This window comes from Aegilops tauschii, chromosome 5 (assembly GCF_002575655.3).
Source record: "Aegilops tauschii subsp. strangulata cultivar AL8/78 chromosome 5, Aet v6.0, whole genome shotgun sequence".
Taxonomy (NCBI): domain Eukaryota; kingdom Viridiplantae; phylum Streptophyta; class Magnoliopsida; order Poales; family Poaceae; genus Aegilops; species Aegilops tauschii.
The window spans coordinates 391,908,857-391,933,628 of record NC_053039.3 but is presented as its reverse complement, the minus strand read 5'-3'; the positions used below and the strand labels follow the sequence as shown (position 1 = coordinate 391,933,628).

Below are 24,772 nucleotides of genomic sequence, written 5' to 3'. Positions count from 1 at the left end.
CGGCAAGCCGCTTGCCGCGCCTCCTATCTAGTTGTCAATTAACGGGTCTTTTGCTAGAGCATGGTCAGTCTCTGCATCTTGCGGTCTGGTGTATGTACTTAATTCAACACCTTGGTTTAATATAATCCATGGCGATCTCGATGGGCGTGCTTGCTCTTGCACGTGGAGGAGTGGGCCATCCTTGTCAGCGGGCGGGCTGGGTGGAGTGAGCCGCGTCGAGTGCATAGATGCTTCCACCTACCGCAACCTTTTTTCTTTTTGAGGAATCTACCGCAACCTTAAAGCAACGAGGAATCTCGAACTGCATTCCCCCCGTCTCCCCTCTTCCATCTCCTCTTGACTTGACCCTGTCTGAACCTTGTGTGCAGTGCCTCTCGCTCTTAGGCTCTTCATCCACATATCAACAGGGCCACCGGAGATGGCGTCGTCGCCGGCACTGCCGCGCGTGTGCGTGACCGGCGGCGGCGGGTACATCGCCTCGTGGCTCGTCAAGCTGCTCCTCTCCCGCGGCTACGCCGTCAACGCCACCGTCCGCGACCCACGTACGTAGCCACTGTAACGGCTGCACGCTCACCTCCTGCTTCTTGCTCGTCGTCCAGGTGATCCGAAGAACGCGTGCCTCGAGCAGCTGGATGGGGCTCCGGAGAACCTGCGGGTGTTCAAGGCCGACATGCTCGACTACGGCGCCGTGACGCCCGCGCTCGCCGGCTGCGAGGGCGTCTTCCATATCGCCACTCCGGTGCCTGAGCAGGAGATGGTTGACCCCGAGGCAAGTGTAGTTTACATCTCTCTCGAGCTAGCTTGCCATTGTAGGACAGTAGGAGTATTCCTAGTCCTACTTTTATCACTCACTGGAGTAATGTGGGAGAGGTAGTTCTGGACTTCTAGCTTCCCCTTCCAAAAAGGACTAATGCGAGTGACTCAAGGAGATCTGAAAAAAATAATAACTTAGACGGAAAGAAATGCATTGGACGAGTTAATGGTTCAGTTATGAGATCTACAAGTTCTACACTTATTCTAAGTCAAACTTTTTTTTCGAAATGGAGGAGTACCCCGGCCTCTGCATCACATGATGCGCACATCCATTTATTAATGCGAACAGAGTATTCAAATTCCAAATAAAGATCCAGAAAAAGTAGAAGTAAAAATTACAGGACGAAATGCCACAACTGGCAAAGGTACGAAAACATGTCTGCACACATATCCTATTATTGGACCGTCATCCAAACCGATTGTACGTAGTCTGTGCTACAGTTGACTAATTTTATAGGTACTACCTCCATTCCAAAATACTCCTAATTGAAGTTTTGGATTTGTCCCAAGCCAAATGTGTTTAAGTTTGATCAACTCTACAGAAAAATGATCTGGATTTGGTATTACTGGGCCCTCATTCTTGATCACTTCTTCCGGCATTCTTGTCACTTCTACTTAGGCTTTGCTGCGATCTGTACCTAAGTTTCTGGTCCACAACACCATAGAAATGTTTATGGTTGTGATATATGATAGTTGGTCAAATAGTAAATTCACATCAATTATGTTTCCTAACATTAATTGTGTGTAGTGGATTTTGATGCACAGAAAATAAGTTTGAAATGACTATTGCATAAAGCCTGAACATGTCCTATTTTTGTTGTCCAACGTTTTTTATAGTAGCTGAAATTTAAGTTTCAAAGGTTTTAGTGGTAAGATGGAAGTGGAGCTAGTATGTATTTTGCATGGTATGGTAGAAATTGCATTACAAGTAGTCTTCATATACAGTTAAAGGAGATATTCGGATGAAAAATCAATGGAGTAGCGTAAATGGAAATGAACCATGTTATTTGGTGGTGTGTAGGGAATTGGTGCTATTCAGTACAACCGAGAGAAATTCTTAAAAAACATGTGCATGTAATACTAGTTTGTTTACCCGCAAAAACAAAAATACTAGTTTGTTTGTTCTTCTATTTTCATTAAGCTATCTGTCCTGCTGTTACTCATAAACTTGCTCAACTGTGCAGAAAGAGATGATGGATCCTACTGTCAAGGGAACCATGAATGTACTCAAGGCCTGCTCAGCTATGAACGTTCAGAAACTCATTCTGGTTTCCTCTGCCGCCAGTATTTGCTTCAATCCGGATTGGCCAGAAGATAAAGTCAAAGATGAAAGCTGTTGGTCAGACAAAGAGTTCTGCAAGGAGAATAAGGTGAGGACTTGGAATTGGTGATCAATAATATATCCACCAGCAAGTTTCCAAAGAGATTAAAATCTATTATGAAAAAAAAGGGACATCTTCTTAACCATTGCACTGGCTAGTGAGCTCTAAACTGAAGATGAGATGTTTGCTGAGAGGTAGCGCTAACTCGACAATATGTACACTTGTTTGTGTTGGCAGAGCTGGTATTCTCTTGCGAAGACTGAAGCTGAAGAGATAGCCCTGGAATACGGGGAGAAGAACGGATTGCATGTCATCACATTTTGCCCTGGTCTGGTCTTCGGCCCTCTGTTGCAGCATGTGGCGCTCAACACTAGCAGCAAGGTCCTCCTCTACATGATTAAAGGTTTCAATCCTAATTCAAGTGCAATATGCAACATTTCTTTCTTGCTTTCTGTAACTGTTGTTCTTGGCATTTATCACTAGGATAACAATATTTTGGGAAGTGCATCAGTACTACTGAAACAAAAGCTAGCGACTTGTCTTAATTTCAATTTGTTGTTGTGTAACTTGCGAACACACAACCATAGCAGCCCAACAAAGTTCAACAACTGAGCATATGATTTACTGTTTGTATGCAGGAGGCCCTGATACGATGAACAACAAGTTCTGGCCCATAGTAGACGTTCGCGACGTAGCTGACGCGTTGCTCCTGTTGTACAACAAGGCGGGGCGACATGAGAGATACATATGCTCGTTAGACCAAATGGACTTGAAGGAATTGCTGGAGATAATGAAGAGCATGTACCCTAGCTACAGTTATGCAGACAAGTGCCACATTGTATCAACGTCATGCTAGCTCGCCATAGTCGATTTACGAAGGATTTTAACCACCATTTTTTGGTGTTTGCAGGATGGTCGACGTGGATTACAAGGGTGCACTGTCTTCGGATAAACTGAAGAATTTGGGGTGGAAACAAAGGAAATTGAAGGATACACTCGCAGACAGTGTCGAGTCGTATGAAAAGGCAGGGCTTCTTCATGCTTCAGATGGCGAACCCTGCCGGCTTCCCTTCTACCGCATGCCACCTTTGGTGGAATGAGCCAGCACCATTTAGTCATTGGTTTTTAATATTTCTTGAGACATCATTGAATGTGTTTTGGAAAAATAAAGAGGGGATCAGGTCCCATGGTCCAATCCAGGATGGGTGCACGCAGATGCAACTTGTGTCCCTGTTTGATTTCTTCACTTTTGCTATTTGTAAGTCGCCTGAAATTTACATTTGGGCCTGTCACTTTGTTTCTTCTACTAGTACTTATAATCTGTTTTTCCTTTTCTTTATGTGTCAGATTTTGTGTGCGTGCATGTGTGTGCCGCATGCATGTGCTGGTGTTGTGCGTTGACTTCGAGTATGTTGTGCATGTGTTGCGGCCATGTGTGTCTCTTTATGTGCATGCACATGCGTGTGCTTGTGTTTGAGTGTGTGTGCGCGCGGGTATGTGTGGGAGACGACACCATGGACGTGAGGTACATTCTATTTCGACGTGTTGAGATATAATTAATCTTTAATTTAAACACTAGATGAAACATAAATATATGCATTTCAGTTTGATGTAACTTGTGTAAATATCATATTGTTATCTGAAAATTGCGCTACGATATACTTATTTTTGCATATTTTACAACAATGTGAATCATGTGTAAATAGTGTGCAAATTTTTTTTATCATCATTTGTTTCAAGTGTTTTTCATTTTCTTTCCTTTTTAGGGCAAAACCAATGCCCCTAGTTCATTCTACCTTAGATTTTTTTTGTCTTTTTAGCTTTGTACTAGTTCTACTCTTCATTCTTGCTTACCAAGTATTTTTAGTCGATATTCCTTTTTCTTTATATGCATGTGTGAATATTAGGTGTGTGTAAATACACACATAAGTGTTACACAATATATGTGTGTAAATTATATTAGAATGTGAAAATTGCATTATTATATGAAGGATTTTAACCACCATTTTTTGGTGTTTGCAGGATGGTCGACGTGGATTACAAGGGTGCACTGACTTCGGATAAACCGAAGAATCTGGGGTGGAAACCAAGGAAATTAGAGGATACACTCGCAGACAGCGTTGAGTCGTATGAAAAGGCAGGGCTTCTTCATGTTTCAGATGGCGAACCCTGCCGGCTTTCCTTCTTCTACCGCATGCCACCTTTGGTGGAATGAGCCATCACCATTTAGCCATTGATTTTTAATTTTTCTTGAGACATCACTGAATGTGTTTTGGAAAAATAAGGAGGGGATCAGGTTACATGGTCCATCCAAGATGGGTGCATGCAGATGTAACTTGTGTTCCTGTTTGATTTCTTAGCTGGACAATTGAGCCTATGTATGAGGACGGAGGTTTAACCTCCTTTTTGAAACAAACAAAAAAACATATCCACCATGATATCAAACATAGTCTGGATGTACTATTTTGTTCGTAGGAAAATAAACTCTTTGATGTAGTCTGGAACTATGCTCGATGTTCGTTAGTTGAAAGGGATGCACTTGGGCATGATCGTTCGACCGAAACAATCAAAACACAATAGTTGACAAAATACGTTTATTGAAAAACTCGCTCCCCTCTTTCTCCCCGCCCTGTTCTTGGGTGCTCTCCACCTTGCTCGACTCATCTTCCAACTTTGCCTTATGTCTGCACATGTCGTAGTCCACCGCCAAACGCGGAAAAGGCAAGGTATTGACACCTCAGTGAGGTCATTCCTCTAGGGTGTCGGTCACCATTGTCGAGGTAACCCTTCTCCCTCCTTCTCATGCACACTTCCCTTCCTCCTTTCGATCGAACGATGCTGAGCTCTATTAAAGAACTTCCTACTTGATCTAAGAAAACTCACGCCGATCAATTTAAATAAATAAAAATACTCATCAAATGGAATCATTGTAGATTGGGGATATGCAATGCAAGTAGTGGTGATGCTAGTCACAAGTATAAATACATTTACAAAGTTAATATTCTAGGCTAACTACCTACAAAGATGGCGTTGTAGAAGCACGAGACGATGGAGCATTCAAACCACATCCAATACAAATATGAACAAAGATTTCAGTGTTCATGAGTTGGATTTGATTGGAACACAGGATATTGGTGGTGACTTGGGTTGCCAAGCTACCAGGCAGGCAAAATCACTATAATGATGGAAGAGGAGGAACAACAAAACAGAGGTTTAGGATCAACTTATGTCTGATACTAGTAAACCGGAGATATGCAAACGCGGCGTTTTGGCTATTGGGTGCATCTGCACCAAGGTGAACAGTAAATTCGTTTAAATTAGTAAAAAATTCAAAATATTTCATATTTTTTTTGTGATGCTAGATGCTCATGTGTGCGAAGTCCGTGCCAAATTTTATGGTGTTTGGACATTTTAGTAGCTATTAGTAAAAAAGACTAGTTTTGGGACTGTAAAAAAGTTTATTGTTCATGTACTGTTTTGACCAATTTGTTTTTGCCATGAGCTCCTCAGATGTTCGAACAAGCTGAAATTTGGCACGAACATCATGTATTGGAGCATCTTCGAACTAAAAATTTTCAGAAATTTTTAAACAAAGTATTTTTTTTTGAATTTACTGTTCAGGAGATGCAGATGAGCCTGAGCACCGAATTGAATATCCGGATGTGTGTGCTTTATTTATTGGAGTGGGGTACTCCACGATTAACACAATTTCATAATTCTGGGAACAGAACACAGTTGGCATTGATGAACAACAGAGCGGCCCGAGGAACTGGGGACTGAGCGGCAGATGGCCTCTGTCAGCGGTGTGTCCCCGCGTGGGTACCGCGGGCCGCGGCATAAAGAGGACGTCGATCTGCGCCGTGGAGTCTCTACCGGCGAGTGGGTGGAGAAACTGTTAGCCGAGCAAGCTGCGAGCCAGCCCGTAAGCGAGGAGGAGGAGGATGGCACCACCGCGGGTGTGCGTGACCGGCGGCGGCGGGTACATCGCCTCGTGGCTCGTCAAGCTGCTCCTCTCCCGGGGCTACGCCGTCCACGCCACCCTCCGCGACCCCAGTAAGTACGCCGCGTCTGATCCGGTCGCTCCTCCTCTCTTCTTGCTGCCTGCTTCGCCGGGCGGTGATTAATGCCGGGATGCCGTTTCAGGTGACCAGAAGAACGCGCATCTGATGCAGCTGGACGGCGCGGCGGAGAGCCTGAGCTTGTTCAAGGCCGACGTGCTCGACCGCGCCGCGCTGGCCGCCGCCGTCGAGGGTTGCCAGGGCGTCTTCCATGTCGCCTCCCCTGTTCCCGCGGATAAGACCGTCGACCCTGAGGCTAGTTCACAAAATTTCTGGCATTGTAGAATCTCGTTGAAATCTCAATATTTGAAAATGCATATTCTTGATGGTCTGTTACTAATGTTGTGCTAAAATATAACCCTGCAGTCAGAAATCATGGTGCCTGCCGTGAAGGGCACCCTAAATATTCTTGAAGTTTGTTCATCTGTGAAGGTTCAGAAGGTTGTGGTGGTGTCATCCACCGCTGCTGTTCATTCAAACCCCAACTGGCCTCAGGGTAAACCCAAAGACGAGAGTTGCTGGTCCGACAGAAAAATATGCATGGAGAAGGAGGTCAGTAAAGTTAGAAATTACTAGAACTGTGAGGTGATAGAGCAATTGAATTCAGTCGCAACGTACGTGCGGAAGCTAAGCATATACTTTAATTTATTTGCATCAAGATTTAACATGTCGATTTTCTTTGTTGATTCCTAACATATTAGTAGTTCACTTCATCATTAATCAGTCAGAAACTAAAAATGGTTGCAACATGTGAGGACTGAGTTCAAACCTTTACAATTTCTGCTGGCAGGCTTGGTATAATCTTGCTAAAACTGTTGCTGAAGAGACAGCTTGGGAATATGCAGAGAAGAATGAGCTCAATGTAGTTACTTTATGTCCTTGTATTGTTTTTGGGCCACAATTGCAACCTGTTGTCAACACCACCAGTGAACTCCTCATCTATGTCTTAAAAGGTGCCCTCGTTATTTCATTTTCATTTGCCCTAGGATTATCATTTACCTCACAAAAAAATTCATGTCTTTGGGTGGGAAAAATGCAGTAATCACTTGCAAGGCTCTCTTGGTAATGTAGGAAACTAGGAATTTGTTATGGATTTTTTCAGAGGTTCTATAGAATAACTGAATCCAATTTCTTCCATGAGCTTTAGACCTTATGGAAAAATCCTCTCGACCTTCTCTCTTCTTGAATTCCTGTAAAATTCCTATATAAATTCCCTTTATTGCTTCATGATTCGAGAAGCCAGAACATACAATTTTTTTTGGCATTACCATTTTGTAATCTTGTGCTCCAAAATGCCCTTAATTTCCAATTCAGGCCCTTATGTAAGAACTACACAACTCATTTGTGCTGTTGAAGATGGTTCTTAAATATGATTGGACTAATGTGACTCTTAATAGTGTCTTGTATCGCTTCTTCTGTTTGTGCACAATTATTTTTTACCTCATCCTCTTAATTGCATGCTAGAGATCTACTTGTTATGTATTGTTGACGGCTGGGAGTGCTGAAAATTTTATTACAGGGGGTCCTAATGTGTTGAACGACACGCCGTTGCAAATAGTCGATGTCCGTGATGTGGCAGATGCTTTGCTTCTGATATATGAGAAACCAGAATCATCCGGGAGATATATCTGCGCACCAAATTACATTAGCACAAAGGCTTTGCTGGAGCTGCTAAAGAAGATGTACCCTGACTACAACTATGTAAAATGGTGGGTCTCTTCTCTTATCACGTGTTCCTTGTATGTATCAAACGACACATTTTCCCTGAACACCCGTGCTTGTTTATATGGTTTGAATAACTCTTTCACTCTACTTTCTGCAGCAAGGCCGATGCGCATCAAAACTCTCCTGGCACGCCGGTTTCGTCGGCAAAATTGAGTAATCTGGGCTGGAAGCCGAGGGCATTGGAGGAGACGCTCCTGGACAGCATCGAATACTACCGAAAGACAGGAATTCTGCAGGATGTGGAGGGACAGACCTACCGCCTTCCTGATATTTTCCGTCATTATCAAGCTGCCAACGAATGAGTGCCCAGTGCTTTCTACATAAGTCACTGTGCTTGTGACTTGCTGAATGTTATGTGAAATAGTAAAGAATATGTTGGTTTTTTCAATCTCAAGGGCAGATGATAGGAGACCAGAGAGTGAAGCTGCCCATTGCCTACCGTAGATAACTTTTCGGTTCAGGATTGTATCTCCTTATTTTCTGCTGTGTTGTGTCGAGGTCTCCAGGATGATTATGAAGATGTTGTTAAGAACATTTACCCTCAATCGATAATAAAGGAGTAGACCTCCAATTTCCGATTTCAGTATTGAAGCAAAATGTATTCCAAATGTTTTATAAGAAGGGGAGTCTCATCTCTCATCATCACTGTGGTCACTGCCGACTGCCGAGGTAGCCAGCAGCATAGGATGTGTGACACCACGCACTTAGGGCATCTTTTCTAGAATACCATGTCAAAATCTTTTTTAGAATACCGTGTCAAAATCTTTTTTAGAATACCATGGTATTCAAGTTTGCCAACATTTTTTTGGAAATTGTGAACATCTTTTACAAATTTGCAAACATTTTTTTGAAATTGCGAGCATATTTTTGTAACTCTTGAATTTTTTTCAAATCAGTGAACATTTTTTGAACGATGGACATTTTCTGAATTTTGTGAACACCTTTTGAAATTCACGATTTTGTTTTGTTTTTAATGAAATTTTTTTTTGACATGCATGACCATTTTTCAAATTCCTGAACAATCTCTGAATCGATGAACTACTTTTGAAATTTGGGAACAATTTTGAATTTCACGCACATTTTTTTATTTTATGAATATTTTTTAAAAAATCATCAATGTTTTGTGAATTGGTGAACATTTTGTCAAATTCACGGACATTTTCTGAATACGCAAACATTCCTGGACATTTTTTTTCAAAATCAGAAACACTTTTTGAACATTCAAACATTTTTTTAAATCATCAATATTTTTGAATCTGTGAACATGTTATGATTTCCTGAACATTTTTCAAAATCACGAACATTTAATAATTTTCTCGAACACTTTGTTGAAATTTCATTATTTTTTGAAATTGCGAACTTTTTGCAATCCTGAATTATGTTAAAGAAGAAAATAAAATGAAAACATAAAGCTAAAAAATGCAATGAAAAAATAGGGGCGCAGGTCGCGAGATAGGAGGTCCCTGGTTGTGGGTGCCCTTAACCTCTTTGCTCCCTATCCAGATTCCGTAGGGTCTCCATGCAAAGGAGTACCGAGGCTTGCTCGGTTGGCGTTGTGGTGTCAAGAGGACGTAGCCCCATCCCCTGATTCGAGGTTTGCATCCGGGGTGTCTGCTAAGCGTGGCACGAGCAAGTAGATAAACCGGTTCCAAATACAAGGTGGCGCAAGGGACATGAAGAGATGGAGCTAGGTTGCCCCGACCTTCCCTTCACATGCGTGCGGACGTGCAAGACGACGCATGCCGATGCGACCGGAGCCACCCCATGAACGTGGCCCACTAGCAGTCCACCCATCATGGACCCCCGAGGCAATCCGCACGGTGCGGGCCGTACGGGAAGATCGAATGGAGCGGAGGGCCCAAGGAGGCGCCCGCGACATGCAACCGGAAACAGAATGCACGGAGACCCTCCTCGCCCTCAAAGCCCCCCAGGAGGTGGGTACTCCAGCATCCTTTATACTACTAACTAATATGCTCTCTGATCTATCTCTCTTTCTTTGGCCATGTTTGATGGGTGATCTCCAAGAGGGGGTTGTGTATGATAGTTGGGTTTAACATTGTAAGTAATGTACCACATTGACAAAAAGTAGAAAAGGCTTGTATTGTATTGTTGACACTAGTGATAAAAAAGATGGTTGTGTAGGTGTCCTTTGAACACAGGGTGAAGACAATATATCATCTACTTCATGTCATCGTACTCATTGCAATACTTTGTTTTTTACTTAATACTTTATGATGCATGCTGGATAGCGGTCTTGGGTTGAGTATTAGCTATAGATGCAGTTGGATAACGATCTATAGATATTAGGACGTGATGCTCGTATGTTGATTATGTTATGGATGGTCGTAGTTATAAAAACTGCAATTTAATCGATGCACCATTGTAATTTATTCACCACACTATACTTTATTTTGGAGAGAAACCACTAGTGAGCCTATGGATCCCGGTCCATTTTTCTCTTCCTTGATCAAATGGTCTTTTCTATTCCTTGCTTTTACTTTTTCTTTGCAATTAAATTTTCCATAGACTTGTGCTTTTAATCCTTTTTACTAGCAAGCTAGTGAAACTCACAACCTCATTAGTCCTATTGGGGCCAAGGCGGTTCTGTATTTGTGTGTGCATATACTGATCATTGATTGTGTAACTAAATTTTTATTGGTTTGATAAACCTTGAGCTCACTTGAAAGAGATTATTGCTTGCTACAAACCCTTGCACTTAAGAGCCCAACACCATCCTAGTTGAGTGAAGCATCTGCCGCCATGGGGACACAACCGTCGCGCCATGAGCTGCTACCTGACCACCGCCGCGCCGCTACAACGAGCATGCCGCCACTAGTAGCCACCATCGCCGTGCCACCGGGCCCCTTGCACGCCCAACGTTTCCGCCCTGGCAGGTCGGCGTCCCACGCCAACAACCACCGAGGAGAGGAGAGAAGGTGCCCCGCCGCCAGCCACCGTGAGGGGCGTTGCCCTGGCGGCTCTGGCCGACGAGTTGGCGAGGAAGGGAGGGGTTGCCTGTGGCGAGATCTGGCGCCGTCGCCCGAGTCAGCCGCGGGAGGACAACGCGTGGACTAGTGTGTGCGGGATTCCTCTCCTCGAGCTCACGACAGGCTTTTAGACCGCAGGCTAGAATGCCGAGCTGACAGTGTCGCCGACGAACTGAAAGTTGTCCGTTATCTTTACCGAGACACACCAAAATTTTAGAAGATCGAGTCTAGTTAAGCAGAATGAGTCCACACGTAAAGCCACTATTTTAAAAAGATATGTTAGAACCAAACGTCACCGATAGCCTATTTCCATTCACAGAATAGTACACCCTGAGAGATCACTGGGAGACCCTGACAAGTAATCCTCGACAACTGCATGCTCGAGCTATTTGTCGTCTAGAATCTAGCAAAGAGGCCTGGTAGAATGGGTCATTAGCTCCTGTGCAACATCTTTGATGAGATGAATTGGATGAGGAGCGATGTAGTTGACGAAAATATCTCTGGTGCGACGTATTTGTAGCCAACTATAGCTCCAATGCGACATGGCCCTGTTTAACCATGAAATGCAAAACACAAGGGGTTAGTGGTTTGAGTTATGACATGCGAGCCCCATCAGTTATCCACATGAATGTGGGACCCACCACTTACTCACATGCATGCGGGACCCACAACTTATCCACATAAGCATGCCCGTGCTCATCCCGCTCATCAGCGTGCCCTGACCCGAGCCATCCACGAGCCTAAGCCAGCCCACCCCCCATTGCCTGCCCTTCCCCTTTCCCCTTTCCCCCACCTTGTTCTTCCTCTTCTCCGACAACGAAGTGCGCCGCCGGCGAGTGCGCCGCCGACGAGTGATGTCTAGCTCAACTTCGGCCCCCCGCCAATCATGGCCGTAGTACGGTCCAGTGCCGTTGACAAGATGCCCGATTGCCCGCGCATGGAGCCTCTGAAGCGTTTGACTTGTGTGAAGGAGGAAAATGGCAACTGTGGGCACGAGTTCGTCAAATGCTTGAGCAGGCCACAGCCGGGGCAGGTTAGATCCATGTACCGCACCAAGCAGCTTATCTAAATTCTCCCGATTTCTTAATTTTTCCGTCGAATTTGGGCGGTGGATCTGATCTAGGGTTCATGCCGCCGTCGACCCCTGTTTACCCTGTTTTTTAGGTTCAGAAGAAATGTGGACATTTTGAGTGACTCGATGAGTACGTGAGAGGTTGGAAATGTAGGCTTCAACACACGAGCTCAATTTCAATTTTAGGGGGCAGCTTGGTGTGGAACACGCCTCACATTTGATGGACAGAGCCGATCCGATGATGGACAGTGCTGAAATGAAGTGTGAATTGAAGAAAATGGGCAAGCAACTAAAGCAGATGATCGATTTGAAGCAGCAAGCAAATATGATGGCTGGAGCATTTTATTGTTGTGTCATTGCTATAGGTTTCTTTTACTTGATGTTCATCAATCGCTAGAAATTGTTACAGTTTCAGTTTGTGTGTCAAGCTAGTTTCAGAGTCAGGGGTCCCTAGTTTCAGTTATTGTGTCTAGCTAGTAGTTTCAGTAAGTCAAGGATCATTTGTTAGCTCAATTTGAATTTGTGTGAAGCAAAGCCTGAATTATGGTAATGATATTCAGACCCAATGATATTTTCAGTTAACAGAGTGCATGTGTGAAGCAATTGATGAATGAAATGTAGCAATTCATCAAATGCAGTAATTCTTCAGTTAACAGAGTGCATGTGTAGAGTTCATGGTAAAAAATGTTATTGGGCCGTGGGCTGATGAGTACTGTGACAAAAAGCAGGCCCAAATAGAAAACAAGCCCACCCGCTTGGTGCACCAAATGTAGCAGCTCATAAAATGGCTGCATGAACACATGTATGTATTGTAACTTTTTTGTTTTGCTTTACATGTTTGTTGCTTGTCTACGGTTCCATGAAACCCAAATTAAATGGGGATATGCGAAACCCTCAGAAATCATTTTTGGAGATGATCATGTTAAAATTCGCTTCAAATAGGTCCAAGAAAATGTTCCTGTTTTGCTCTGAAAATATTGGCCAGAGGTAAAATTCAAACCAATATTTTTAGGAGCACAGAAATATTTATTTGGGCATTTGAGTTAACCCAATAATTATTTGTACAAATAAAATTGCACCCTACACCTACTAGCTCGGGTGGCCCTAATAGCCAGGGCCTAGATACATGCATGCCCACATGAAGGACACCAATATATGATTTTTTTTCCAAAAACATTAGGGTAACCATACACTTGCATGTCCATAGTGGAATCTTCCTTGTATTAGTAACACATAGATCAACTAGATAGAACATCAAGCATATATATCAATTGACCAATATCAACTAGATAGAAAAAACAAAAACTAGATAGAACACTTTGTGAGTATGTGATTTGCATGTCCATGGCCGGTTTGCATGTCCATGGTTTGGGTCATGACCCATGATTTGGCCAACATTGTGAAGGCGGTTTGTGTGGTGAATGGGGTGTGGCAACACAGGGCAACACACAAATAATAGCACGAAATGGGTACAACCCATAGCAACCCACAAATAATAGCACGAAACAACAATATATATAGTAGCACGAAACCCAACAACAATATAAATAGTAGCACAACCCATAGTTCCACGACATAGATAACATAGCCTTACAACTTAATAATAGTAGCACACAAACATAAACGATTACAACTTAAAATACTAATATGATAGATAGAAAGATAGATCGGGGGGCACCAAACGGGTTCTTCTCCTTCTCCTCCTCTTGGCGAACGCCACCTCGCTCCTCCGGGCGCCCTTCACTCTTGGTTGTCGACGGGGTACGGGAGGGTGTGCATGCCGTTGTTGGTGGGGAAGATGTTGTTGAAGTCGGTGAAGATGTTGTGGGTGGTGAAAGCAATAAACTCACACCCACACCAAAACACTCGGCCGAGGAGGTGGAAGGCGTCGAAGGGGTTGGTGAAGGTAGCGAGGAGCGCAACCACAACGCTATTGCGATTGACCTCGTCAACATGGAACATCATTGGAGAGCCAGGGGGAAGGTGGAGGTAGCCGGCCGAAAGGAAGAACTGCGTTAACTCCCTTGCGCCCCTCCACCTTGAGATCGCCCACACCCTAAGGGTGTTCTCTACATAGACGCCGGCGGGATAGAGCCTCTCCGACACGGTGGGGGGGAGCGGTAGGTCGGGCCGTTGTACTGCATGGTAGCTTCGGGACCCTCTACTTTGTGGAGAAGAAGGAAGAAGGAGGGCAGATGGTGGCAGATGGGAGAGGATGGGGTTGGGGTATGGATGAGGAGGGAGAGGAAGACGGTAGGTATGGCTTAAATAGCCCTAGTGCGACGTGTTTTTTGATTTTTTACTGGTTTCACCGGGTGGAAGTAATGACCGGGCGGCGTTTGATGGCATCGGGCCGGGAGTGTGTACACACGCATGGGAAACCAAAGGCTGCATCACATCAATGGGTGCCCCTGCATCAATAGCCACGCCGCGACGTTTCACAGCTGCACGTGTCTGTGCCATCGGTCGGGGGTCAAGGGGTCACGCTGCCCGTTCTTCTGTGCGTGTGCCGCCCGTGCATGCATGCATCGTAGGCTGCAATCGAGCATGCATGGCAACGTAGCCTGCTGAGTAGGGCCTGGCTAGAGGAGGCGTGGTTCGGTCCAAAGGTCCAACAGGTGGGCTTCTTTCACCAGCGCCCAACGGCTAGCCCACTCGCCGCAGCACAAAAAAATGTTTCTGAATCCAGCAAATCAGAGCGTAGCCCGCGGATCGCTGACGTAGCACTGCATGCTGATCCACACCGTTGAACGCGCGGTGATCCAGCGATCCAGAGTTGAGGCGGGGGGTTATCCAGCGTTGTCGACTGCAGCCAATCATAGAGCCTCACGCGGATCAGTGATGTAGCCCTAGCGCCTGATCCAGACCGTCCACTAACAGAGATCGAGCGGCACGGAAGGGTGCGGGGTTTCAAATGGGGTTTGAGGGGTTTTGAGAGGGTTTTGAGGGCTAGGGTTGAGCATAACTAATTCAAAAAAATCATAAAAATATGAAACTTGCACTCATCATCGTTTTATGTGAGTGAGTTGTTGGGAAAAATAAGAAACTTGGTCTATGGGTATTTTCATGAAAAACCCTTCACAAAACATAGCTATCATGAACGAGGTTGCATGGGATTCAAGCTAGGGTTTAGGGCTAAGCATGTCATAATTTATCCAAACGATCTCATATTGGGCATGGACCCTATATTTGCACACTAGATGTCAAGTTTTGATTTCTGGCCCATTTAGAAAAGGTCGAATTTTTTTGCTTACGAATGGGGTGTTTAGCCTAGCTTCGGAGCTCATTTGGAGCCCATTTTTCGTGACTAGTGTTTCACATCAACAATAAGTGCTCGGATTGATCGCTTAACATGCATATATATGACTAATATTTGAGAAAGCATTGTAACATCAATACCACATCCTAAACAATTTCAAATTTGAATTTTGGGTCAAACTTGAATTTTGAGTCAAATTTGAAATTCAGCCAGAATTTGAATAGCATTACACAAATTGAGGCAAGTTTGTTATTCTACAACACACATCACCATTAGAAAAGTTTGACAAAAGAAGTTTTCACTTCTTCTTCTTACCACTCGATTTCTTCTTCTTACCATTTTTTGATCCTACCACACCTAGTTCACTCAAAGTCTTGGTTTTCTTAACTGGACTAGCTGGGACAGCTTCAGTTGGCACCACAACATCTACATGAGGCTCAGTTTGCACAACATCAACTCCAGTAGTTTCAATTGGTAATACAACTTGCAATATAGGCTCAGTTTGCGGAACATCTGCCGCAACAGCTTCAGTTTGCAGAACATCTGCCGCAACAGCTTTAGTTTGCACCACAGTCTGCACCACATAATCATCCAAATGTTGTTCATGATGCATCACAAGATCAAAGACTGCCTCATTTTGCACAACATCATCCAAATCTTGCTCATTTTGCATCACAACATCATCCAAATCTTGCTCATTTTGCACCGCAGCATCATCCAAATCTTGCTCATTTTGCACCGCAGCATCATCCAACTCTGGTTCATCACCAAAATCTCTCTTTTTTCTATAGCCATTGATTCTTGCCTTTTTGATTGCCCAACAATCTTCAACAACAAAGGGTTGACCTCCACATTTCCTTCTGGAAAACAAAGCTTGTAATTTTGCTAGTAAGTAAAAACAACACCCAAATAAAAAACACAAACGTAAACATACTTTGGCCTTTCAAGAGTGTAACGACATTTTGGAGATCCTTTTCGGTGCCCAAGTTCCTGGCACAACTTGCATCTATTTTTGTTACCTTTTTGGGACCTTTTTGGCTTTGCATCCTTCTTCCCCTTCCCCTTTTTACTACTCCTACCTTTCTCAAACCATGCCTTGAATCTACTCTCTTTAGGCCTGCCAGCCTTTCTTTTTGTTAGGGGATGACACATGAAAAATTCAATTTCCACTTCAGGGCACTGAGACTGTTCTGTAAGTGCTGGAATTGGAGTTGCATATGTAGCCTTGAATCTTGCCACCGAGTAATATTCATGCAAATATGGGTGCATGTTTATCTTGGGTTGGGAGGCCAAGAAAAGAATGGCATGGTCACATGGTTTCCCGGTGTGTTGCCACTCGAGGCAAGTGCAGTCATGCAACTCAGTGTTAACAACATGCCTCCTTCCAGTCTTGGTATCTCTAACTTCAGCACCCCACAATGAAGATTTTTCCACAGGCAAATGTGTAAGATTTCCGCTCCTGTTCACCACCTGTTGTACCACTACAGGAAGCTTATCCCCTTGCAGACAATCACCAGTCCTTCTTCTCAATTCCCACATGCGCATGATCATGATCCTGATTTGGTCAACCATGTCATGCACAGACAAGTTCTTTAACTGCTTTATCTTTTTGTTAAAACTTTATGCCAAGTTATTGTTGATATGACCACACTTGATGGCAGTGTTAAATCCTGACCTGTACCACAATAGAGAATGATAGGTGTTCAACCATGGACCAAACTCACCGCATGCTACTTTTATCTTATCAAAATGATATGAATGTGTTTGTTTTGTGTAAGATCTTGCTGCTGGCCACATTCTCCCAAATTCTTCCCCTCTAATTTTTTTGATCAAATTCATCCATATATGGCCGAAGCACTCCCTCTGTTCACAATGAGGAAAAACATTCTTCACTGCATTTTCTAGCCCTTTACATGCATATGTGTGTACTGCCAAAGGTGACACTGGCTCTATGCATCTTTTCAACTGCATCATGAATCATGTCCATGAAACCTCTGTCTCTGACTGAAACAAACCAATAGCAACAGGGAACATCCAGTTGTGTCCATCTAAAGCATTGCATGCTGCCAATTGACCATTCCATTTGCCTGTCAAAAAAGATGAGTCTATTCTCAAATATGGACGGCACCCTGCTTTGAAGCCGTCTATGCAAGGCTTTAAAGCCATAAAGAACTTGGAGAAAAGAACTCTACCATCCTCTGTTACCTCAGTATCTATCTCCACAACAATGCCAGGTGACCTCTTTTCCACCTCTGCTTTGAAGTTATAAAGCATCCTAAAAGTATTTGCCCAATCACCATATAATTCTTTCATTGCCCTCTGTTTTGCTTTCCACACTGTGGTATACTTCACCTTAATGGGGTACCGCTTTTCCAAGTCCACTTTAAGTTTCTTTGTTGTAGTGTTTGGTTTCTTGGCTAAAATTGGAGTGATCTTTTCTGCAATCCAAAGCTATGATGTCATGGTTGATACTCTCTGTGAACTTGTAATACAAGTATGTGGATTCGAGATTTGATTAACCCTAATGGTACTTCCATCAGGTTGAATTCTAGCAGATATGTACCACTTGCAAGGCCTGATGCTTCCATCGAAACCTCTGCACCTTGCATAAAATTTCTTTCTGTCAGTCCACATAGTCTTGACATCAAACTCATGTGACTGCATAAGTCTTGAAACACATCCTAAACTCCTTCATGCTTGGGAACAATTTGCCTACTTCAATAACATGATTTTCTTTGTCATACACACTTACAAGCTCATCATCATGTGTATCATCTACATCATCTGCATCATCTTTCATTAGATGTCCATCCACATCTTCACAAGCATCTATGTTAGCATCATTAGGCAAACTCGATTCATCCCTCTCTTCCTCATCTTGATCATCTACTGGATCTATTGGAATGCCAAAAAATTTGGCCATCTCAGTGTCAGCCATTAGTGCAATGACCAAATCAGTAGTGTCTTCTAATTGTACTGAATTCCAATCAACACAAACAACCCTTGCAGCACCATCATAGCCCTCTTCTGCATCTTGCTCAGCCCCCTCTATTACTGTCACTTCACCCGTAAACATGGGCATTATTTGTCTCTGTGAAGCCCAATCATCATCTACCATCTGCGAAGCCAACTTTGAGGGCACATATCCAACCTTAGAATTTGATTTCGGATCAACGAGCTCTGCATGAAAGGTAGTCTGTTTGCTTGCCCAGTAGTCTTGCCGATCGATTTCATCCATCATCTCTTCACCATTCTCAATTCTCACATACTCACCCTTCCAATTATCAAACCGTAACAATGCTACCTCTTGCTCTAGACCCCAAAAAATGCTCTCCCCAATTTTCTCCACAATATTTCTCACGACCCTCTCTTCCATGCTCTCTATTTCCAGTGGATCAATCTCTGCAAATTCAACCTCCCATTTCACAATTGTATCTCTCTCTATGTCTTGCACGCTACCATCACCTAGCTTTGCCTTAGAAGGAAAGAATTCGACAGTGAATTCGAATGTCCGAGCACCATCGCCCCTGTTTGTCAATGGCGGGCAGTGTGAGCTAGCGGAAGCAGACGAGGCACAAATCGCATAGCTTGGAAAGGATGCACATACCTAGTCGACGTTGTTGTCTCTGGCGGCTCCATCGCAGTCAGCCTCCCTCCCCCGCACCCAAATCTGGATCAAATCGACGAAAAATAGAGGAAAACAGAGGCGATGCGGTGAGATCTAACTCGACAAGGAGAGGAGTAGGAAAAGGGTTCCGGATTCACTCACCACAGCCGCTGCCGTCGCCGAGAACGAAAGCTCCGCCGCTGCTGTGACCGAGAAAAAAAGCTCCATCACCGTCGCCGGCTCACCGCCGAGAACGAAGATGAGGGAGCAACGGGTCACGTCTCACCTGATTCAGACAGGCACGGGGACACGTCTCACCTGATGCACTGCCAAGTGGGGCCATAACTAGATGCACTGTCAAGTGGGACCCACATGTCTTAAACATAACCTCAGTCCCGTGGATGACCATTTTAATCGCCCGAGTGGGCCTTGGCTATTTGGGCTTCTTAAACGTTGCACCAGAGCTATTTTCGTCATTCACGTCGCACTCCTTTCATTTCACCTCAAATGTGTCGCACCTGAGCTATTGACCCGGGTAGAATTCACGCACCATTTTCTTGTTGTATTTTTAGTTCAGGAGTAATTTAACATGATACCAGATTTCCCTTAGTAAAGCGTTGGCAGACCCTATCTAGCGAACAACTATATGCATTAACACCTGCCCATTTCGACAAATTAATGGTGTTACTATTACATGTCATGCGTGCTATTCATTCAGTTGCGGGTATGCCAAGCTACGCACATGAAAAATGCTTCTCTTAAAAAACTATGGGCGTGGATGGGACTACAACATCTAAAATTATTTTGCATAGATAAGGACATCATGACAAGGAATAACTTGTTGGACATCATGACAAGGAATAACTTGTTTGGCAGTATTCTTCGAGTGGTTTTCTGATTAAGCCTCAAAATAGCCCTGCAATGACTATCCCATAAAACTCCGCCCATACCACAAGGGATCAAAACCTAATTTTCTTCCCCGGCTTTAAACGTAGTAGTACAAGTATATTTAGCCCCGTGATAAGCACACTTTTAGGAAGCATCTATGTCTCAGTTGACTTAAAAATAACAAATTCTCAATTGAGTTCACAAAAGAAAATCAAGCAGATTTAAAAAGTTCGACATAAATACTATTCCTACGTAAGACTATTACTACAAAAACCATACGTTCTATTTTATTTTTGAGCTGTAACTGCCCCACTAACCGTAGTCTTTTCTTTTTTTGAGAACACACAAAAGCTATGCGTGTCGATGTATTAGAAGAAGAATATGTTCATCAAGTGTACAGTGAAGTAATATTATCTCAATATACCTAATACCTCATGCATATCTACAATAATATTCACCGTGCTGTAACATTTTGTTCATCCAGTGGGGAAAAATGTATTTTCTTCTCTCAAAGTTCAGACTAACCTTGAATCGTGCATGTATCTCAACATCGGATAAATGGTCCTTAACGGAGTAATGCTACATCAACGGGGGGTTTATTACGGAAGTTCACAGACGGGTTGTAGACCATTAGAATTAAAGATTGGGGGAAATAGGGGGGGGGGGGGGGGGGGGGGGTGGGGCAGAGAGATTAGTTTAGAAAAGAGCCTTGTAAAACGCCCGTACTTGTCTGTGAGTCTACCATTATCAGTCCTTAACCGTCTGCTGACAACTACTCCCTCCGTTCTTAAATATAAGTTTTTTTAGACATTTCAAATAGACTACAATATACAGATGTATGTAGACATATTTTAGAGTGTAGATTTACTCATTTTGCTCCGTGTGTAGTCACTTGTTGAAATATCTAGAAAGACTTATATTTGAGAACGGAGGGAGTATGTAATTCTTAGTCAACTGGGTTTAGCAAAATCCAGTGATTCTTTCTATAAGATGGTTTTTTAAGAATAAATTGCTTTATTCAGATAAGAACGATACAATTGTAGTTTTTTCTAAGATAGGCTTTTTTTAGAATAAACTGCTTTATTCAGATATGAATGGTATAATTGTAGTTTTAAACAGTAGACTTTGCAAAACAAAAAAATAACTGTCCTAACACCGAGGTGTTGCCGTTGATGAGAACAACCCACACCGAGAGAAGCATCGCTGCATTAAGGAACCATTTGCGCCGTCACTACTAGGACTCCACCCATGAGATACTCCTTGAGGTTTTTTAAGCCGCTTGAGCCACTTGAGCTATCTGGGTTCTGAAATTGATGAACCCATCTTCTCGTGATGGCAAAGTCGTTGGTCAATGAGATCTTCATTCACGAAGAAAGAAACCATCGCCCGCAACCATTGGGAAAGAAGATGAGCATTATCCATCTTGCAAAGGAACCTCGTTCCAATTGCCGATATCTGAAGAGAGCCCACAGATGAAGGGACACAAACTCCCACAGATCATACACCGGCACTGGGCCGAACATCATCAAGGTAGGGAGAGCCATTAGTTAACGAGCGCTCCTTTGGGAGCCTCATAACGATCAGCGCCACTTGGCGCGCTCTCAGCCATTCGCCACGTATCGCGCTCTGGGTGCTTCCTCCGAATTTTTTTTTATATTTTTCGGCACGCCATTTCGGCTATTTAAACGGTTTTTTCCGGCTTTTTCGACGTTTTTGTTTTCCACCGGTCTTCCTTAGCTTTTCGACATGCGTGAAAAAACGCGTTTTTTTTTCTTTCGCGAGAGTCACGGTTTTGCTTTCACGGGAGTCACGGCCGTGCCTCTCGAAAACAATAAAAAACGCGTTTTCTATTTTTTTCCTTTCGCGAGAGTCACGGTTTTGCTTCCGCGAGAGGCACGATTGTGCTTTTGCGAGAGTCACGGCCGTGCCTCTCGGAAACGAAAAAAACGCGTTTTCTGTTTTTATTCCTTTTGCGAGAGTCACGATTTTGCTTCCGCGAGAGGCACGGGTTTGCTTTCGCGAGAGTCACGGCCGTGCCTCTCGAAAACGGAAAAAATGCGTTTTTTATTTTTTTCTTTCGCGAGAGTCACGGTTTTGCTTGCACGAGAGGCACGATTGTGTTTTCGTGAGAGTCATGGCCGCGCCTCTCGAAAACGAAAAAAAATGTGTTTTCTGTTTTTTCCTTTTGCGAGAGTCACGGTTTTGCTTTCGCGAGAGGCAGGGTGTGCGAGAGTCACGGCAATGCCTCTTCGGAAACGAAAAAAACGCGTTTTCTCTTTTTTTTTTCTTCAGCGAAAGTCACGGTTTTGATTCCGCGAGAGGCACGGTTGTGATTTCGTGAGAGGCACGGGCGTGCCTCTTTCGGAAAGGAAAAAAACCCGTGCTCCCGGTTCGTTTTTTTTTCCGGTTTATTTGGCCTGTTTTTTTATAGAAAAAAGTTCGTCAAAACCTATTAACGTTGGATCTAGTTTAATGAAAGCGGTTTGAGATTTGGACGCACGGTTTGAGAGATAAAATGTTTCGTATAAACGGATCTACGAAAAAAGGGAAAATTCCTAGGTTGCGACAAGTGACGCGCTGCATGTGCGCCACTTGTCACAACCTGGGGAGTTGGTGATCTTTGCAACGAGTACTCCTCACCTAGTGATTTACTATCACCACCTCATCGATGCCGCTGGAAAAACAAAATCCTAAAGAGAAAAAATGAGACGGACGGACGGTCCCCAATCCTATAAAGAGAAAAAATGATGGTTCGAATTAAAAGTCTGGTCACGTGTTTCAAATCGCAATAGTCTCCGGTATTTTCTTAGATGCTATATATCCCCAAGCCGCTCGCGATGGATGAGCATGAGCACACACACTGCCTTCGTTGCTCAACCGCATTTGCAGGCACCGGAGACGCACCGCGTCCGCGACATGGCCGTGCCGGTGTGGTTCTTCTCGCTGGCCTCGCTCGGCGCTCTCCATGCCTTTGCCATCAGCTTCCGCCTCATCGCCTACTTGTCGGTGTTCCCGCGCCGGCCCATTGACCTCCGCCGCCGGTACGGCGCCTGGGCTATCGTCACCGGCCCAACTTCCGGCATCGGGCGCTCCATGGCCCTGGAGCTCGCGGAGAGGGGCCTCAACCTCGTCCTCGTCGGCCGCGACCCCGCCAAGCTCGGGGACGTCTCCGAGACGATCTCCAGGGGACCAGGGCGCACGCCGCCGTGCAGACCAAGACCGTGCTGTTCGATTTCTCCCCTGTCTCCACCGCGCAAGGTGTAAAAGTTGATCGCAGGAGCATCATACATTGCGTACGTATCCGTCTGAGCAGTGACTGACCGGTCCTGTCGTGTCGTGTGGATCGATCTTGGGCATGCAGGCGACGAGGCGATGCGGCGGCTCCGGGAAGCCGTGGCGGGGCTGGACGTAGGGATGCTGGTGAACAACGCGGGCGTGGCGAAGCCGGGCGCGGTGTACCTCCACGAGGTGGACGTGGAGGCGTGGGTGAGGATGATACGGGTGAACGCGCTGGCTCTGACGGAGGTGACGGCGGCGGTGCTGCCGGGGATGCTGCGGCGAGGGAGGGGCGCCATCGTGAACATCGGCTCCGGGTCATCGTTCGCCCTCCCGTCCTACCCCCTCTACTCCGTCTACGTCGCCACCAAACGGTAACGACGACGCGCAGATCTCTCGCATGTTATTCTTGCATTGAAAGACATGATCTGATCTGTTCTTGTGGAGCTTCAGGTACGTTCTTGAGTTCTCCAGGAGCCTCTCCGTGGAGTACAAGAGCAGTGGAATCGATGTGCAATGTCAGGTACCATAATCACTCGCGTACATGCTTGAGCAGCTGATGTGTATATTGTATACACATTCGTCCTCCTCAAATTAACCAAGCGTGATTGATTGCCTATAATCCACCAGGTCCCGTTGCTGGTGGAGACGAACATGGTGTCGAGCGCGGCCAGGCTCATCCGGCAGTTCGTGCTGACCCCGGACGCCTACGCGCGCGCGGCGGTAAGCTGGATCGGGCACGGAACGCTGTGTGTGCCCAACGCCGTCCACCGCCTCCAGGGATGGTACATCTGCTTCTGGCAGGATTTCATCACCGATGGGAGCTTGTTGCGGCGACATCTAAAGCAGAGGGTTATCTTTCGGAGGCTCAGATCATGGAGGAAATCACAGGGCAACTGTGTTGCTACCCGGAATAACAATGCTAGTGCTTAAAGCGAACGAGTTTGCTAAATCTCATCTACATAGCTGCGTGCATCATTCTAATGCAGAGGCCGGTTGGGCTTCAGATTCTGCAAAAGCTACTATGAGGTGTGAGTTGTGAGCTGTGAGGTATGAGAAAATTGCTGTGAACTTCCACCTGTGGAAAAGCTGGAAGGTGTTTGGCTAAAATAACCGTGAAACTGTAGATTTTGACGTTTATCGTCTGTAACGTCCCTGGGCCATGAGTGAATATTAGCAAAAGAGCCCGTGTGTTGCAACGGGATAATGACATCATGGTCTTCAAATCAAATTATAAATATTCAGACTTCATGTATATACACGTATTTGAATATTTTTGCATTAATTAACACGTATGAAGATGTAAAACATGTGCATTCTAACATGCTCACAATCGATCGATTGGACTTGATCCTTGATGCGGGTAGGGTTTTTTATTACATCGTCGGTGCGTGTATGAGAAGGAAAAAGAAAAAGACAGTCTTACGATGGATGAAAATGGAGGGCCCTATAACATATGAATAATTCGGAGGAACCCTCGTTTTTTTCACTTTTACGGATGGCGGGTGGCTAATTTACTTCAAGTTTCGAGGCAGATTCGATGAAAGACGAAACATTCAACGAAGAGTTTTTTTTCCGCTTACGGATGTGTGTGTGTGTGTGTGTGGGGGGGGGGGGGGGGTAATTTACTTCAACTTTAGGGGCAGTTTTGAAGGCAGATAAAAAAATAGGAAAATAATTAACGAAGAGTTTTTGTGAGTAATTTACTTCGACTTTATAGGCAAATTAGGGTAGGTGCATACTAACATGCTCACAATCGATGTTG

The 24,772-nt window shown here is 44.6% G+C and overlaps 1 protein-coding gene and 2 pseudogenes across 1 annotated transcript; all 3 read left to right on the top strand.

Annotated features, from left to right (window-relative positions):
- Positions 1-128: 128 nt before the first annotated feature.
- LOC123494058 (phenylacetaldehyde reductase-like) lies at positions 129-4,738 on the top strand (annotated as a pseudogene).
- A 1,181-nt stretch (positions 4,739-5,919) lies between these two features.
- On the top strand, positions 5,920-8,501 carry LOC109763260 (phenylacetaldehyde reductase). Its single transcript, XM_045229009.2, has 6 exons — positions 5,920-6,188; positions 6,279-6,448; positions 6,560-6,745; positions 6,984-7,146; positions 7,713-7,902; positions 8,016-8,501. The coding sequence occupies exons 1-6, from the start codon at positions 6,077-6,079 to the stop codon at positions 8,218-8,220; spliced, it is 1,026 nt and encodes a 341-aa protein (XP_045084944.1). The 5' UTR covers positions 5,920-6,076; the 3' UTR covers positions 8,221-8,501.
- Positions 8,502-21,717: 13,216 nt separating this feature from the next.
- LOC109763269 (very-long-chain 3-oxoacyl-CoA reductase 1-like) lies at positions 21,718-24,445 on the top strand (annotated as a pseudogene).
- Positions 24,446-24,772: the final 327 nt, after the last annotated feature.

Excerpts from the sequence above, each read along its gene's own strand:
- LOC109763260 (XM_045229009.2), top strand. The coding sequence starts at position 6,077 with ATGGCACCACCGCGGGTGTGCGTGACCGGCGGCGGCGGGTACATCGCC. Across the intron at positions 7,147-7,712 it reads CCTCATCTATGTCTTAAAAG|GGGGTCCTAATGTGTTGAAC; the intron begins GTGCCCTCGTTA and ends ATTTTATTACAG. Across the intron at positions 7,903-8,015 it reads GACTACAACTATGTAAAATG|CAAGGCCGATGCGCATCAAA; the intron begins GTGGGTCTCTTC and ends TACTTTCTGCAG.